The sequence below is a fragment of the Lepisosteus platostomus genome, chromosome 3, assembly GCF_059453375.1.
Source record: "Lepisosteus platostomus isolate fLepPlt1 chromosome 3, fLepPlt1.hap1, whole genome shotgun sequence".
NCBI classification, from domain to species: domain Eukaryota; kingdom Metazoa; phylum Chordata; class Actinopteri; order Semionotiformes; family Lepisosteidae; genus Lepisosteus; species Lepisosteus platostomus.
In genome coordinates this window covers 19,797,723-19,815,998 of record NC_142613.1, presented here as the reverse complement: position 1 = coordinate 19,815,998, position 18,276 = coordinate 19,797,723, and the positions used below count along the sequence as shown (strand labels likewise).

At 37.9% G+C, this 18,276-nt stretch overlaps 2 protein-coding genes across 10 annotated transcripts in view; both read left to right on the top strand.

The window, feature by feature from the left end:
- The window catches only part of adcy3a (adenylate cyclase 3a), a 65,224-nt gene extending 61,091 nt beyond the window's left edge, over nucleotides 1-4,133 (top strand). For both annotated transcript variants that reach the window (XM_088624850.1, XM_088624849.1), the window contains exon 20: nucleotides 9-4,133. In XM_088624850.1, coding sequence (XP_088480976.1) covers nucleotides 9-191 — 183 coding nt within the window. In that variant the 3' untranslated portion in view covers nucleotides 192-4,133. The remainder of the gene's footprint in view (nucleotides 1-8) is intronic.
- A 9,914-nt stretch (nucleotides 4,134-14,047) lies between these two features.
- Nucleotides 14,048-18,276, top strand: part of wdr26a (WD repeat domain 26a) — a 52,580-nt gene continuing 48,351 nt past the window's right edge. For 7 of the 8 annotated variants that reach the window (XM_088624851.1, XM_088624856.1, XM_088624853.1 and 4 more), the window contains exons 1-3: nucleotides 14,195-14,643; nucleotides 16,221-16,320; nucleotides 16,821-16,877. In XM_088624851.1, coding sequence (XP_088480977.1) covers nucleotides 14,336-14,643; nucleotides 16,221-16,320; nucleotides 16,821-16,877 — 465 coding nt within the window. In that variant the 5' untranslated portion in view covers nucleotides 14,195-14,335. Of the gene's footprint in view, nucleotides 14,644-16,220; nucleotides 16,321-16,820; nucleotides 16,878-18,276 lie in introns of all 8 variants that reach the window. The other variant, XM_088624858.1, reaches the window with a different exon arrangement.

Below are 18,276 nucleotides of genomic sequence, written 5' to 3'. Positions count from 1 at the left end.
GTCCCCAGGTTGTGGAGGATTCCTATACAATCCTAAAGGAGTACGGGTTTCGGTTTGTGCGACGTGGGCCTATCTACGTGAAGGGCAAAGGGGAGCTGCTGACCTTTTTTCTCAAAGGCAGGGAGAAGCAGGGCTCCTTCATCAATGGCTCCTCAGTCACCTTGCCACACCAGGTGGTGGACAGTTCATGACAGAGCCACTAAGCCATGCAAGACTAATGGACACCAGGGATCAAGCCTTAAAGGCAAACTGCAGGACCCACATCTCTGACTACCTACATTCTTTTTTTAAGAAAAGGAAAATTCTATTGAAAAATTATGAAAAAACTGAGAAACCAGCTGAAAAATTGAGATTAGACCTTCTTCACCTTGAATCATACACCAGGATTTCTTTTTTCTCTATATATTTTTTCCTCGTTCATTCACGGATGATAACTCGAAGTCAGACAAACAGTACAGATGAACCTCAGACATTCAGAGCCCTCTCGTGACCCAGCTGATCAGTCAAAAATGTTTTATTTCTAGAAAGGAATAAAAAGACTATCTGGTTTCCTCACAGGACTAGGGCTGCTGTGGAATTTTTTTGTTGTTTTGAAAGGACGTAGGCAAATGCTGACTAGTCTGCAGTCCCAGTCACAATACATAGCTTTTGGTCAAGGGCGAAAAAACCCTATTTTCACATGGAACACTGGATTATATAAACCAGGTCAAGGACTGCTTTCAGCATTTTCTCCTAGACTCTTTACCAACTGCCTCTGTGTATTCTCAAAGCCTTAGCAGAATTGCTAATTCTTTGTCTCTAAACATCCTCATCTTCTTTCCAATTTAATTTTAATATCATTCATTTTTAACACCAAATGCATTTATTTTCCGAAAGTGGTTCTTAGTTCATAATTCAGATTCCATGATTTGTTTAGTGGAACAAAGAGAAAACTAGTATATTTGCACAATCCTAGTCCACATGTAAAATGTCTGTACGTTCGATTTTGCTTTATTGTAAGCCTGGTCATTCCATATTCCAGTAAACAGTGTTAGTTTTCTCTAAGCTGTTTTACTTAAAATGTATTAGATTGCTGGAGTAAACTAGCTATTTTTTGGTCAATAATAATTGAAAGCCTTTCTATTGCATCTGACTATTGCCATGACTGATATAGCTTTTTCTAGACAAAAACATCCCTGCTGCTGTCTTTCCTACCTGGCTGCTTATTTTCTTCATATTTCCTAGGCCCAGTTAAACCTCTTTCACTTGTAAGAACTGGCTGGCATCCCATTCAAGCCCCAGACCTTGTTTCTTGTAATTGTTCTCTTGCAGTTTATTCTTCTCTAGGAGTGACTGAAAGTGGGATATTGTAATCTCCTGGTCTCCCTCAGTACAACAATGTCTCCGCTTATGCTACATTTTCTATACCAACTATACAGTACATCCTCTTTTTATGCAAGCAGTAAAACTATGAAAAACAGGAGGGATTCAGGACCAATGCAGACTATGAACAACTAAATCTTGCATAAAATTAAATCAATCATTATGTAAATCAGGTTCCAGTTTACTGAATTATTATCAGTTTTGACTAGAAAGACAATGTAGAAAAGAACATTTATTTTGGGAAAGCTCCTACTTTGATCAAAGACAAAATTAAAAATATAGTAATTGTTTTCTACAAATCTGAGGTTGCAATATTAAAACAAGGGGCCAAATATTCAAGAGCTGTGATTATTACAAGATTTTAGATTTTTTTATGTTCTTTACAGGTTAACCTTTGGAAAGGTGGAAAATGTTTCAAATATTAATTGCAGTTGGAAAGTATTTACAAATCCTTTGATTTTTTTAAATGTTTTTTTTTTAATTCATACTCAATTCATTTCATATGTTTGAAGCATTTTGTTTTCCAAGCACTATTTAAAGACCTTGACTAAGTGGGTAACTGTTTACGATAGGAGTACAAATGTTTTGGCAACAAGAGAGAAAAAGAATTATAACTGGCAAAACAAAATGTTCAGATAGGGTAAATGGGCTTTGTATAACATTCCTTCAAAGTGCACAAGAGCTGAGTATAAATTTGAAGAAAATAGCATGTAGAAAACACAGCAATATTTTAACATACTTTACTTTCGGCATTATACAGTAAATCTGATGTCCTGCTGCAGCATTGCTTATCAGTTATGAAAATAACACCTTCAGTTAACATAACAGCTGAATATTTGTCTCTTTTTTGTTACTGACAGCCAATGTGAAGTTTAACAGAATCAGATTTTTTTCTGCTGCAGCATGTTTTTTTCGTAGCTCTTTAGAATTGTGCACTAGCCATTAGAGCTGTGGCTTCTAGAACTTTGCGTATGCCCAATATTATATGCCAGGTTCCTAATGTGATGCTAAAATATTCCAGGATATGATGTAACTCGTATAAAATATGGGCACGGAGAACTGATTAGAGCTCTTGACAAGAGGCTTGTAGGATCTTAGGTGGGACACTGCTGCTGTTCCCTTGAGCAAAACACTTGACTCAGGTTGCCCCATTAAATACCCTGGTATATAAATTGATCTCCAGATCCTAGTCATAAATGAAACTGTCTTCTCAAGTAATGTTTATGGGTAAGTAAAGAATTAAATAAACCCTTTTTTTTTTCAAAATCTGCCCTGGCTAACATAACCACAAATCAGCTGCATTTAACTGGTCAACTTACAAGATACATAAATCAGTCCAACATCCACATTTCGAGAGCTACCCACTCTTCTCTCCCATTGCATTACTATGCATCTCCATAAACTGGTTTATTTTGAAATGCTTTATATTGATAATTTGATGGCTAATTGATTTCACATAGCGTACTGTATGTATTGAGTCTGAAACACAGTCATTGGAATCTTAACTCACCAATTGGTTACAATCTGATTTACAATATTAGTATCAGGGATGCATTGATGGGCTGAAATGCAGTCCCTATTAGGTGAACAATAACAATTGTTGCCTTTAGCAGTGGGAACATTCTCACACACACCCCATACTTTAACTTGATTTACGTAATTTGCATTTTGTCTCCCTCTCCCTGTTCAAAATTATGAAAGCCCTAAATGCTGACTGAGGCAATACAATTTGGCATAACAAGTACAAATGTTGCAAATGATTTTATGTTTTGCTTGTAAATCCAGACGGTAATTTCTCAGATGTGGAAATATGAGCTGACAGTTTCATTTACAGTTGTGCACCTTATAGAGTTGCAGGCATAAGTATTGTTACCCTCTGTAAGTTTGTCAGGTTGAGTCAGTGTCCAGATAACTTTGAAAATATACAAAGAATGAATAAATATCGTGATAACAAACATTTATTAAACTAAACATATTAGTATGAAAATTTCAAAATTTGCTTTTTAAAACCTTTTATTTAAGATAAGATAAGATGTTATTGTCCCCTGCGGGAAATTTTTTTATGGACACCCAGCAGTCCATATTTAGATGGTAGTTGAGAATTGTTTTGGTTCAAATCCATTCAGATTTTAAAACTTTTTTTTAATTTTTATGAATCTTACTATTATTCTTCCAAGAACCGCAAATACGCACTAATTTTTATCATCAAGCAAAAATTAAGTCTGCAGGATCTTTGAATATCTGGCCCATTGTAATGTGTGCTAAACCAATGTTTTAAACAGTAGAATATGAAATAGACTCCAGAATAAAATGACATTTGTGACACATATTGGTCATGTGGAAATAAACAAGTGGTTCTTAAGTGTCTTGTGCTTAATAATTACCCTTCAGTTAGATTTATGTTGCTTATATAATGTAAAAATAATAAATAATGTGAAGATATCACACCAAAACTGGAAATTAAATGACAGGAGTATTAATTTTATTTTTTCATTCATGTAGGCCAAAGAATGACTGCTTAATAAAAATAATAAAGCTAAACTGTAAACAATAAATGTTAAGGCAGTTCAGATTATAACACTTTCAATTGGTCCTGGATCCCTTCTGAGGTTTAAAAAGGTTCAGATCCAAACTTTGAACAAGAAACTCTGTCAATCTGCACTGGTCTCTATGCTAATTCTTGTCACTGCTTCTGCTCCTCTTTATATTACATATTATATATATATATTTAAGAACAAGAAGAAAGTTTTATTAAAAGTTCTGATTTGAAATTTGTGCTTTTTCTTTACATACACAGCAATTGTTTTTTCACCAATCACAATTCTGTGGTTCAAAAGATACATTTTTTGGAATCTTAAGCTGAAAAACAAATTTCCCCAAATGGTCTGCAATTGTGAAGATAATTATATTTCACAAAACAATGTACTGCTTGATGTGGTCCACAATCAAGGTTGTTTGCAAAGACCTAAATCAAGTGGTGGTTTACTCAAGGCCTGCAGGATCCTTTAGTTAGTGTTCCATTTTAATTCTAATTAATTTTAATTAATATTTGGATCAGAAAGCATATCCTTTATTTAGTCATTTGTTTTTGAACACATCACAGACAAAGTTAGAATTGAATCAGTTGCTCATTGAAAAGTGGCCTTGAGGAGTGGAGTTGCCTACGTTTGCGTTGAATTAAAATGATCAAACTAAATGATAAACATTTAAAAGGCAGATCTCATAGTTTCAAGATTTGCTTTTCTACACATTTGGCTTATTGGATAAGGTTAGGGGAGGATGTGTGGTCCAGGGTTGTTAGCAAAACATATTAACCCGTATGTTCACCCAGGCTCTTGCAGATTTGTGGAGGTGTTGGTGAGGCAGGTGGCACAGCACTGAACCTCCAGTACAGCTGCATTGCCTGTGACATATTCAAAGCCGATTGGCTCTGCTGAGCAGGCGGGAGGAGTCTGCCTTCATCATCTTCTACTTTGTGAAATCGCAGGGGTCGTAGCCCTCACCTCAGATATGAAAAAAACACCACTGGTGATTGCAAAAATTGGTTGGGCCTTAAAACTATTGAAGGTTTTACCTTGTTTTATCTTGTTCCATTATTCCTCATGTTATTAGTTATTATGAACTTTTTAGTGTTTTAAAACATTTTCTAAATGGTTTTCAAACTTCTGTTTCATGTGGGCAGTTCAGGGGAAAAATAACATTGTAGGTTTAAATATTGACATTTGGAAAGAGACCACAATGTGCAGAACATATGTAAAGGACAGTCATATATTTTTTTCACAAACCATTTAAAAAAGTTGATCTGTCTATTAAGTTAAAAAACAGGTTAATATTGCAGTTGGGTAAAATGTTGATCCACCATTTGCAGCTGATCTTCTACACACAGTTCTGGAGAACCTTGGGGATATGGCTTGCTCTGCAAGACTTCTTTTTTTTCCCCAAAATACAACCACATGTATTGCTACTTTTTTCCAGAGCATCTCCCGATGCTTTATTCTGTTAAATAAATCTTTTTGTTTCATGCTTTAAAAATAATTTTTATAGGTTTTCTCTTCTGGTGCTCTTACTATGCCCAAGTATTGTGAGACGTTTATTGATGTCACAGCATTTTCAAAGCTTGTGATGACATAATTTGAAATGAAAATATGCAAGTTATTTCACTGTAAATACAGTGTGTGCTTAGTGAATTTCACCACCTTTCTCTTGAATGCCCACAGTGAATAAACACTGTTGGAGTTCTAACAGCTTAGAATTGTCTTCAAAAACTTGTCATGACTGTAGACCTGGAGAAAATGTGCTCTGGCCAGCTACAGTATGACTAATGTATAAAGTATAATGTATAACTTTGGAGCTGCTTCTGAGTGACAAACTGCTTCTGTATGGTATGGGATATCAGCAGAACATTCATCAGTTTCAGTAAAATCTAACAGTGAAAATAGATATGTGCAACCTTGAAGGCTTTCCAGAAATTTCTCTTGTTTTGGTTTCAGTATTCATGAACTCCATACCCTGTTTTTTTCCCCAAAACATATTGCAAATTCTTCTTTCCAGGTGATGCATTGTGCTTGTGTTGTTCCATTCTGAGAGGAGTAAAATGTTGGGCTGGATATTAAAAACCTCATTAACAAAAGGACACAAGAAAGGGTCAGAGCCAAAGATAAAGGGCATACTATAAAATTCCATATTCACCAACTGCTGAAAGACATGCCTCAAAGCTGATGAAAATGATTAAAACAAATGTCTTAAAAATAAGACTCTGTTCACTAACATCCTCTAAATATTCACAATTCAACCACTGTATACAAATGGTGTAGAAAGATCGCACTAATGAGGGTAATGATATGCACATGAGATTCATTAAACCTTCTCAGCCTTGAGGCTCCCTAGAATAAAACTTTGGGTATGAGAAAGAATTGTATGTTCTCCATGCTTAGATTTCACATCAAATTAACATTTTTAAAAGTAAAAATTTAATTTGAACATTTTTGTACTGAAGGTACAGAGACTATGAAGCTTACAAACATAATATAAATGAGCAGGATAAGCACAATGATGAAGAATAAAGTATCTGGGTCAAGGTTAATGCACTCTGGGCTATAAATTGTTTTCTGGCAAAGCCACCCATTGCATTCCACTGCAGAAATTTCTAAGTCATTATACCAATTTCCATCCACATCTAAAATTCAGTGTTAATATATAATCCACCACAATTCATTTTCTGATCATAAGACTCTACTTGCCACCAGAGACTGAAAACGTCAGTATAATACACTCCCATACTACCCAGACATACTAAAAACTCTCCTCTATTCTGAAAACAATGCCAATCTCAAGGTTCCACTGGATTTTTCTTTACACAGCAACATGACTAACCTCCACTAATTAACCCATAATATGCAGCTTTTTTTATTTACTGAGGATATTCTCCACAATGCATTTGTCATGGTCGTCATCCCTCCTCTAGACGGTGCTCTGACCTTTTATTATTTGTTTAATTATTACGTGCACCTGTCTTCTGTTTAACCCATCACTATATAAGTCACGTGCCTCCTAAGCTCTTGGCCCAGCATTGGAAGACGGATGCCTGGAACCCTGCCTACCAGCGGGTTCAGGACAGACCCGATGGCATGGGTTTCATCACGGCGTCCTGACCATCTGAGCCCGGGGCTCAGAGCGTCTGGTCTTGTCATCCTGTTTTAACTTCCCTGTTCCTGTTCTGGTTCCGTCCCAGTTCCTGTTTTTAACTGTTTGTCTTGGATTGATCCCCCGGCTACCTGGACTTTGGATTGCACCCCGTTTTTCCCTTTTGGACTCTTACTGGACTTGTTCGCCTGTGCTCCCCCTTGCACCCGGATCACCGTCGGCACCGCCCCCTGTCTGTCCTTCCGTCCATTCACCTACTTTTTTTCCCCGTAGCCCTTCTCCAGTCTCTTCCACATTATACCGTCTGCATATGGTCCTAAATATGCACTATAACGGAGTCAGGACTGATAGTGTGTTTATCAAGACCAAGAATGCCCCTCAACATAACCCCACACTCAGAATTCCCACACTCAGAGCCATGATAGGCTCTGGCTTTCCTGTATTGGATAAAGCACTTAGAACATAGTGGATAGCTGGTGCTGGAAAAAAATGTATCTAAATGTATATGGGTAAAATGCCAACAAAACCTTAATTATTATTACCACATTTGTATGAATTAGTATGAATAGGCCACTAGATCCTGATGGCAGAAATAACTCTGTCCAGTGAACATAACTTCATGGAACAGGTCCAGAAGTGGTGGTGTCCTTGACTGGGCAGTCACCATGATGAATGGCTGCCCATATCTCCATGTCATTGAACGCTGGTCCTTGACTAGAGTATGAGACAGAGAAGAGATCCAATAATCTTTTCACTCTGTTAGAAGTTCTGTCTTTGTTGTCTGTATTTTTTTTCTAATAGTGGATAGTGTGTGCTCACATACAGTACAGTTTGGCTGCTTTATCAGTACCTTGAAAGTGATGTGAAGATCTTGCTCATAAGGACTGTCTGGAAATCTATGTGTCAACCACGTCCAAGGAAACATCCAGGGCCTCAGATGCACCCTTTTACAAGAGAAGAATTTGTTGCCTTCAAGCTGTCAAGCTGTCAATTCTGTGTTTATTGTGTTTATTGTTGGAGGGGGTGATTGCATGCCTTATTAAGTGGGTTTTTCTAATTGAATTTGATTTCGTTCTTTTTTTACTTCATGGTCCTAAATAACTGAAAACAATACCAACAATGTTCTTTTATGAGTGCATTCATACATCTTTTGGTAGCTCACCTCATCCCATATTTTCATCACATTTAATGGCATTTTGAAATATGTGTTGTTTTGCACCTTAACATTTGTAAAACGATGCATAAAAAACTTAATTTATAGGTAGAGACATAAAATCCAAATAGCAAGCCTTGAGAAAATTGGCTTAGGAGAAGGGTAAAAAATTTCCAGTTCTTAAACACAATGTTTAGTGAAGAAAGCTACTGTAGCATGAAGCACAATATAAGATTATTTTGAGATTAGGCTGTTATAATGGATAGCATGTGGAACTGCACACACACTGGCAGTACTCTCGGTGAGCCTGTAAGCTACTCTTTCTCTATCTCTATCAGGTTGAGCTGCTAGAGAACCCTCTGTGCAGACTCCTCTACAGCTATACAATGTTTTTCCAGACCTGCTGCTTTTGTCCATCTCTGAATCATTGTTAATGGACAGACTGAAGAAAGGAAATGTGCACAACTTTTCATGATATTGCAGTATCCAGATACTTTTCAAATCTCTTAAATCTGTGAAATAAAAACAAGATTTTGTAATGAGGTAGCCACTTAATCAAATGTGGTTTCTCTTTAGTACATTTGTTTGTCTAACATTGCCCTCTTGTGCTTAGAAAAATATTTACAGTCATCATTTGTAGACAGAAGGATTTTATATTATTATTGTAACATATCCTGAGATGCACTCATGGTAAAATGACAATGTTTTCAGATCACTTTTATTACAATGACCAGGATAATCCACATCCAATGGTATAATGGTTTGTCATCCAGATATGAGTGGGTCACAACTGGTGAGTTTAACCCATTATCAGAGGACTCTTCACATAATTTTGTGATTGTTAGTGAGCTGTCCAGGTCAAAACGACTTTTACACAAAGTCTGCCTGTCAGTGAAGTAAGTGATACAAATACCATAACCCTGTTGAGTGTTAATTACACATCTTCAATGAGACATCTGAAAAACATTTAAGCTTGTGGCAGCTTCTACTGTACATATCGTAATATTAAACATTTTATAAGCTGGAGCTGAGTCACTAATATCATAGTCTGTGTTGTTTCACAAAATTCCAAGTTGAAACTGAGTCCTGATCATCAAAGTCATTTTCCAAGCAAATTGATTCAAGTCCAGGTCATTGCAATTTCAAGTTAAATCTGAACTTGAAATCTGTGTTAGAATTCTGGAGCCAACATTCAGTTCCCTTCTGAATTTTGTTGCTACAGTATTTGCAAATCGTTGAATGGACGCTTCTTTAACAGACCAAAGAGTTCGGAATCACTGGGTGACTGGACAAGGTTATGAGGTGGGTATTCTAGGACCTCTATCAATATTGTAATGAAAACTCATAGGTGCTGCAGGCAATGTTTAGTCTGGCAATATATGTAACACAGCAACATAGCACCCTAAGGCAGTGAGCCAGGCCATTTTTGAAAGAAGGATTTCTGCAATCAGCGCACTGTGAGAAGCACTCAGCATTTGACCACATTTGCACAAGTCCATCAGTCTTTAAGCTGACACTTGACAATATCACAAATAGAAGGGATTCTCTTTTGGGCTCCAATGAAGCAGATTACTGTGTAAAAATGCTCTATTTATTTGCATCCATAGGCTGAAATGAATTCTGACTATGACAGAATGTGTTGATTTGTTAATGTTAAAGTTGTAAATATTGTTACATGTACGGTGACTACTAAAGTGCCTTGAAGAATCTAGATACAATGGATGACACCTGGCTTTTTTTAGCACTTCCAGGTCTTGGGAGCTTCAAAGCAAGGACATGTTTCCTGAGATTAACTGGTGTGAGATTCAGTGACCAAAGCAACTGTAAAGCTTACTTTAGTTAATTAAGTTCTTGGTAAATGATTAAAGGTATCATCAACTGCCTAGGAACACTGCATAAAACAGGCAGGTACAGAGCCTAAAAAAGAGACAGCAAGAGACAGAAGAACAGAAGGCAAGAGCTCCTTGTCAAGATCATCCAGAAATACCATGTCGGAGTTAAGTATTTTTAAGTAATCTTGTTTAAAGCAATGCCATTCTGTTGTTCTGTTTTTATATGTAAAGAATCCCTGGGTTAAAAAAGGCCTCTCCTGGTTTATTGGATGCATTTTTGAAATAGGGAGATAGATAAGATAAGATCACTTTATTGGCCATATACAATTTCTTGCATAAGGAATTTGTCTTTTCACATACCCCAGCTTGCTCTCCATGAGACACGCAGGCACACAGACAGGGAGAGAGAAGCTTGGGGTCAGAGCGCAGGGTCAGCCATTTATATGGCACCCCTGGAGCAGCTGGGATTAAGGGCCTTGCTCAGGGGCTCAATGGAGTAGGATTCCTCTGCCAGCCACAGGATTTCAACTGGCAACCTTCCAGCCATAGGCACAGATCCTTAGCCACAGAGCCACCGCTCCGCCCGGTTCCCATTCATGTTGTGAACGGGTTTACAGAGAGAGCGAATTAACTTTAGGTCATGTTCTGTTGTTTTAGGAGGCAGGTTAATCTCTCTTATTGGCCTGTATAGGTGTTATAGACCATTTGAATACTTAGTAGCAGTTTTTCTGGTAGGTCAGGACATACAATAAGCCTCTGGAATTCCTTGTTTTATAAATTTGTAAATAGTGTAACTTACTGTATATGTTGAATGTTTGTTGTGTGTTGTTTAATGTCTGTATTGTTATTGCTAATAAATATTTGTTTAACCCAGTGTGCCTGAATTATTACTCTTTTTTACCAAAGCAGAATATACAGTAAATAAATATAATTGTTTTCTTCAGTATGTTACTTGTAAAATGAATTACATTAAACAAATAATAAGTACAAAGGAAAGTAGGTGCCTCACAGTGCTGGGGCCTTACGTTCAATTCTATAACTGGGGTGCTATCAGTGTGGAGTTTGTATGTTGTCCCCATGTTCACCTGTGTATCCTCCAGGCACTATAGCTTCTTCCCACAGTCCTAAGACATACTGGTAGGTTAATTGGTTTCTGGGAAAACTGGCCTTGGTGTGCATGTCTGTGTTTGTGTGTCTGCCCTGCGATGGCCTGAGGTCCAGTCCAGGGTGTGCCCTGCTTTGTGACCGTAGCTTACTGAAACTTTGTTCTATTTTTATTTAATGGGCCTACATACAGTAACTAAAAACAATACCAACAATTTACTTTTATGAGTGCATTCATACATCTTTTGTAGCTCACCTCATCACATATTTTCACCACGTTACTTAATGGCATTTTGAAATATGTGTTGTTTTGCACCTTAACATTTGTAAAACGATGCTTCAAAAACTTAATTTATAGTTAGAGACACAAAATCCAAATAGCAAGCCTTGAGAAAAGTGGCTTAGGAGAAGGGTAACACATTTCCAGTTTTTAAACACAATGTTTAGTGAAGACAGCTAGCATGAAGCACAATATAAGATTATTATTAGCTTGCTGAGATAGACTTAATAGAAGTGGTTAGAAAATTGGTGGGTGAATATAATATACAACCATATTAAGTACAACTACACTGTATTCAATTTGATTTTTTTTAGAAAGAGGCTATGACTGAAAAAAAGACAATTAAAGTGATTTAAACTTTTCTTATTAGTTGATCTTAGTACTATAGATGTATTCTTATTTTCTGACACAGTGTCAGGATCATTACTTAATAATGAAATCGCTTTTGAAAATTGGAAAATTGGACTCGTACTGTATACCTAGCCAAAAAGGTTTTCATTTTATGTTCTGTTACCAGAAAACCAACACAATTTTAACAGGTTCCTTGTTGTTATAAGTAATATGCGGCATGGTAAAATGAGTTTAAGGAGATGAACAAAGTAGCTCATAACCTTATGAAGCAGCATTTTCCAATTATGCCTTTTCCACTTGAGACCTTCTGATTAAACTTGACTTCCATTTTATCATGAAAGATACATTTACTATAGTTGGAAAATATTACAGAAGAATACATTCGGCCACGTTTAACTTTGTCCAGCATTACTGCACACTTTCAAAAGAGTTGTATGTTTTTTTTCAGTGGTTAAAATAGCCATCGGTAAGACAGAGAATCTAGATTTGAACTTCAGATGACAGATACAGTATTGTTTCTTGTCATTTGTACTAGCATGATTTGAACAAAATCATGGAACTCTCCAGTAGGGAGAGACTCTTACAGTTCTTACAGTTAAATCCTTAATTTTTGAAGAGTTCTGTAATTCCAATACTTGTTCACCACTTTCCAGTCAACAGTCCCACTTGAACATTTTTAATTCCATGCATTAAGATGGTGCTCTTTTATCGCCAAGAACATTCTGCGTGATATACTGTACTGTATGTGCAAATATCAAGTTTATGATTTGATCTTCTCCATACCCTGACATTCTCCATGTCCTGACATGATCGATTCATTTTTACATCTTCCCAGCCTTGTGCTTTATAACATGAGATTTGCTGGGGGCTTTGACTTGCTTTTTACATTGTACTGTCATTACTTTCAGAAAACTGGCTTACATCTCTCTGTCATGCTGGAACTATTTGTTCTTTATTTGTTCTTCCTTATTCATCCCGATTGACCAAAATAGTACAAAACTGTGAGTTTGACAGGTATAAGTTTTACACACACAGGAAGACACTGACTGATGTTCTAAATGAAAGTGGCGTCTTTAAGGAAGGAATCACCAGGTGGGAGAAAAATTAGATCCTAAAAATCTAATCTAAGTTAAAAAACTTAAAATCTGAAAATGTAGAATGGGATGTAAACTGATAAGATTCTCCTTTTCATAAAATGGCTAAACAGCAAGTTAGAATAGCAGAATGGTCTTCTCTCATTAACTTTCTTATGTTCATATTGCAATATTTGAATGTCATGTGTGTAATAATAAGAACTGTATCTGTGAGGTATGAGACTGTATTGTTGTCCAAAAAGAATTTGTCTCATATAACAATGGTACTTAAGCAAGCACTATAATTTATAGCATGTCATATTTTCCTACTCAGTCCAAAACTGTTGGGCCTCTGCTCCAAACAAGTTCACCTACAGTACCAAGGCACCAACACACACTGTTCTGTGTGCTCAAACATGTGGACACCGCACAGCAGAGAAGCACACATACAGTACACACAGCCTGAAATGAATTTAATCCCTGGTATGACAGAACTAGAGGCCATGTTTATGAGTTCACAATTCAGACTCCTGACATTATATACTGTAACATGCATGTGAAGCACCATCAAACATGTACAGTACAACAAAGCAGACAAACACAATACAATCTGTTCCCTTGCCTTTGTGCATCATGCAGTCTGTGAGTTCTGCAGAAGAGCACTGGTGCTCTTTCTTATAGTTGTTCTTGGTTACTGATATAGAGTTAGATCTTGTAAATTAAAAAAAACAAAGCATACAACCAAATTAAATTATTCATGATAACTGAATTTTTAAATATTCAGATTATGATCAATTAACACGTAACAGTCCAAATTTTCAAATGAATGTTTATTATTATGAACATTATTGATGCTCATGGCTCTTTCCAAAGTAATACATGCAGAGATTATTTTTTTAATGTAATATGGAATTCACACTTAAAAACCCATTCATATAAAGTTCTATTAATCACTGAAGTATTTATGTATTTAACTATTAACTGTGCAACCTATACAATGTAGTCTTCAGTGTGAAACAGTACAACATGAAAATCAATATGCAAATAATGTTTACATGCGCCACCTATGGATTATATAATTATGCCCCCGGAAGCAGGGTAGTATAGGAATTTCCGGTGACGTCAGTATGTCTGGACTCCATTAGGGGCTGCAGCTGTTTTGAGAGAAACAACAACAAAAAACGGAGAGACAGCCGAGAGAAACAGAGCGTTTTTGGCCGGGTTAAGAGCTCTGAATCCCGGGAACTGACACCTCCTTTCCCATCCCCGGGCTCACCGGCTTCTAACCACGGCCGCTCTCGGCGAGGAAACTCTGGCCTCCGCTTCCTCCTCCTCCGACTCGGACACCGGCGGAGCGTCGCCGCCCCCGCGGAAGAAACACCGAGCCTCGGCGGCGGAGGGAGCAGGAGAGCCCGGGGCTTCGACAGGGACAGCGGGCCTCTCTGCGGTGGTGTTAGGACTTGCAACTTCTCCACATCCTTCTGCTACGCCTGCCATCCACATTAACAGAAACCTCGTTAACAGTAACATTAATAACATGCAGTCCAACGGGGCAGGACAGGGACAAGACCAGGAGCTTTCCTGCCTTACTACCGCACAGAACGGAGAGTCCTCTTCCGCCGGGGGTGCACATTCGAACGGACTCATATCTAGTAGTAACAACGGGAATAATGTCAGTAATAATGGGGCTTCTTCGGGGGTACCTTCTGGGGCCCCAGCCACCTCTAGCGCTGCTGCCTCTGGTTCGGAGGTTGGGGCTACCATGAAGAAAAAGAAAAGGCTCTCGCAGTCTGAGGAAGATGTCATCAGGCTCATAGGGCAACATCTCCATGGGTTAGGCCTTAAGTAAGTAAATTTATTCCAAAACTCCCATTGTACGAAATAATAAAGAATCTAGGAGAAAAATCGACGCAAGAGACACAAATATGTTGGGGGAGGGGGGGGGGGTTCCATCTTGCACAATGCAGCACCAATATCTTGTGGCCGTTTTGGAAATGGCACTCAAAATCTCTGAAGAGAATGAAGTGTGTACCCAAGAAAGGTATTTGTTCCTGAATGGCTGTGAAAAGTCGCATTACATCACCTGCTTTATGTCGAAAGATGCAGAAGAGACCTTTCGTACAAAGGATATAAGTCTTTAACCAAGCCGCAATAACGAGACTGCTTCTTAATCTGAAAATACGAATGTTGTTTTGAAGGGGATTCGAGCTTTGCAGTGAAATGAGCAGTAACTGCTGCTTACATTGTCGTATTTTTGGTTAGAGGTACTTTTGCGTTAGATCGTTGTGTCCCAATAATTAAGGAAGTGAAGTTAAACGTCGAAACAGGTTTTGCGGGCAGCTGGATAAAAAGGCTTTGTCTGCAGGGTCTGTTTACCTCAGCAATGCTCTGTGGAGATGTCATAACATAAACTCGAGTTCCCCGGCTTAAGATGTAACGTATTATGTTTTCAAAAATAAAAATGATGGTGTATTTGCATAAGTGGGTGCTTGCTGCTACAGTCAGACTATAATTCAGTTGATTTTTCTGTGACAGGGTGGCCTGGGAGAGGGCGTCATAAGCAGAAATAAACAATTAGCCAGGAAGCTGTCACAATTGTATTTGTTCTATGTTGTGGCAAGTTTCAGAATGTAGGAAGAGTAGGAGTACTCCTCTGTGGTCTTATGATAACCCTTGAATGTATTTTATAACAGCTGTTTAAGCTTCCAGATGTTGGGAAATCTCAATATAACCTGCTCCCTTTGTTTGTTTACAATGTCAATAGGATATTAACCATTTCACACTCTCTCATGCTAAGTACCGTTTAACATTGTATGAATGTGATCTGTGACCTTGCTTAGAAAGCAGGCATTATAGGATTAAACTGCATACATACTGCATTAAATGCAGTACTTCAGGATAATATTGACAGTCCAAATTGTAGAACAAATCCGATGTTTGTTTTATCTTGATTATGGCAATTATGGATTATGACACTCTATTAATCCAAGTAGTGTCTGGAATTCAAATGTGTTAATAATATTTATTTTATTTATCTTAAGTTCAAATGGTTGATGTTATATTCTAATTTATCTTAAAAATAAAATATACTTATAAATAAATACTTAAAGCTTTTTTCAATGTGTTTATTAAGATTACTGATATGTTTTACCATGGCTGTATAACCAGTGCTCTTTTGAGTGTTAAGAGTGCTGTTTAAATTAGTAGTGGCGCTACAAGGTCTGTATTTGAAGTAGATATTGAAGTCAGACATGGCTCTTGTTAAAAAAATATAGGTTTGATGGCATTTCACTCACAGGAAAAGGAAACGGTAACTGACTGGAGGAAAATGGAAGTGTTTCAAACTTGTGGAAATCTTTGGGAAATAAAACACTTCATTTTTTTTTCTTTTGATTTCTGAATAAAACAATTGTTTTCCACAGCCAAACAGTTGATCTCTTAATGCAAGAGTCTGGATGCCGTTTGGAGCACCCTGCTGCCACCAAATTCCGCAACCACGTTATGGAAGGGGAGTGGGACAAGGTGATATGTGTTTAAGGATTGATTCTTTTGATTGAATTGTCTTTGCAATGTAGGCAGCATTATCCGTAATTAGGGCAATGGAATGTATGGTAACTAAATAATCTCTGTGGCAAAAGGCAGCTAGGCCAGTTTTTTTTTAAAAAGGATGCCACCATAAAGGCAGATTCTGAGCAGTATCTTGATACTGATACATTTTCTTAATTAATTCCAATTAAAACTCAAAACTGCACTGTAGCGTTGCAGGTTTACATGATTCCATGGTGATGTCAGACATAACAACTAGTTCTTTATAACTGCTGTAGTGGAAAGTCTGTTTTACTACTCCATGGGTCATGTCCCCAGTCCTATATACAGTATTCTGTATATTCAGCACTGCATATAGCAAGTGTAAATATTTGTTCTTTATTCTTCCATTTGTTTTGATTATGGATTTTTTTAGAAAAGCACTACTTCAGAATGAAAATGCTGAACTAACCATTTTTATATCTTTTGTTCCACAGGCTGAAAATGACCTCAATGAACTGAAGGCATTGATGCATTCTCCTAATGCTATTGTGGTAAGGCAAAAACCAGCTAACGTTTTGAGTGAAAGCAATGTGAAATTCAGGAGTGTTCTGGACTGTACTTTTCTCTTTAGAGCTTTAGGAATGTTTTTTTAAAGGTGTTATTACTAAATAGTTTCAGTACCTGGTTTTAAAGGAGGTTGTATAAATATAAAAAATGTGAATTTAGTAATTTCATTATAAAGGTTGGATATGTTTGCATATCAAGGTCATATCACCACCTTTAAGTATTTACAAAATGCTAGGCCTTAACAAAATTGAGATCTCAATGAAGTTCTGCTCACAACACTGTCCAGACATTCCTCCAGGCTATTCAGAAAGTCTGGTTGGACACAAAGCCTCTGGACTGTGGGGGAAATTTTGGATTCCATTGCTTCCTGTGTCTCCTTTCGGCCTGATACACTGGAACAGGGGCAGCTGCATTCGGTTATGGGGCCAACCAAATGTTAAGAGGTGGCTGTTAGACTGCCCACAGTGACAAATGGTCCTGAACTGTGCTACCAAATAATTCCTTACACTAAGGGGGGAGGAGGTGATTGCCTGTTCTCTTTAGGACTCCTCCTGTACTAGCACTGCACCAGTTCCTACATTCCTGGGATCCTTAGCCACAGCAGGTCTCATGCAACTTTCAACCCTTCCCCAGAGTGGCGATCAGGTGACTCTTCATCCTGGCTTAAAGCTTGTGTTGTCTAGGGCTTCAAAATACATACTCTTGGTCATGCATAGGATGTGAAAGGTGGACCACTCTTGACAGGTCAGCTTTGATTTTAAGAGTTCAGGTGGGTAGCTGCGTCAGCATGCATAGGCTGCAAAGGAATAAGTAGTAGGTTTATTCCATGCTGAAAAAAAGAAGAAAGAAAACGCAGCGTTTCGGTCGTGGAGTCTTATTCAGGTGTGAGGGTTTGATTGTCTGGCTGCCTGTTTGCTTGGGGCAGCCCTCCCTTTGTACAGCCACCCTGCACCTGTTTCCTGTCAGCCCTTTCCACCATGAGCAGTCACACTGTAGGTGCCCTTGCATCCTGCAATCTGGGATTCCACCCCCCAGCTGACTTCTTTCTCATCACCCCCTTGGTTTAGGTCCATCTTGTACCATGCTTTAACACTTAATAAGATAATACCACCTATTTGTGCTCTGCTTTCTCAATGACTGGTTCTAAATTAGACAGGCCTGAAAGTAGTAGCTGCTGGCATAAAGCTATTGGCATCAGTGTCTGCATGGATGTGAATTATTCCTTCACTCTTCCCACGGGAGGGATGGTGTTGAGCAACCAAGCAGTAGATGTCCAAGCTAAAAGACCTTACTCCCTCAGAGGTTAGGTGCTTCCTACTGTCCAGTTAATGGCTATATCGTAGGTAGGTCCACATGTTACCAGTGCTAAGGCTGTTTATTGCT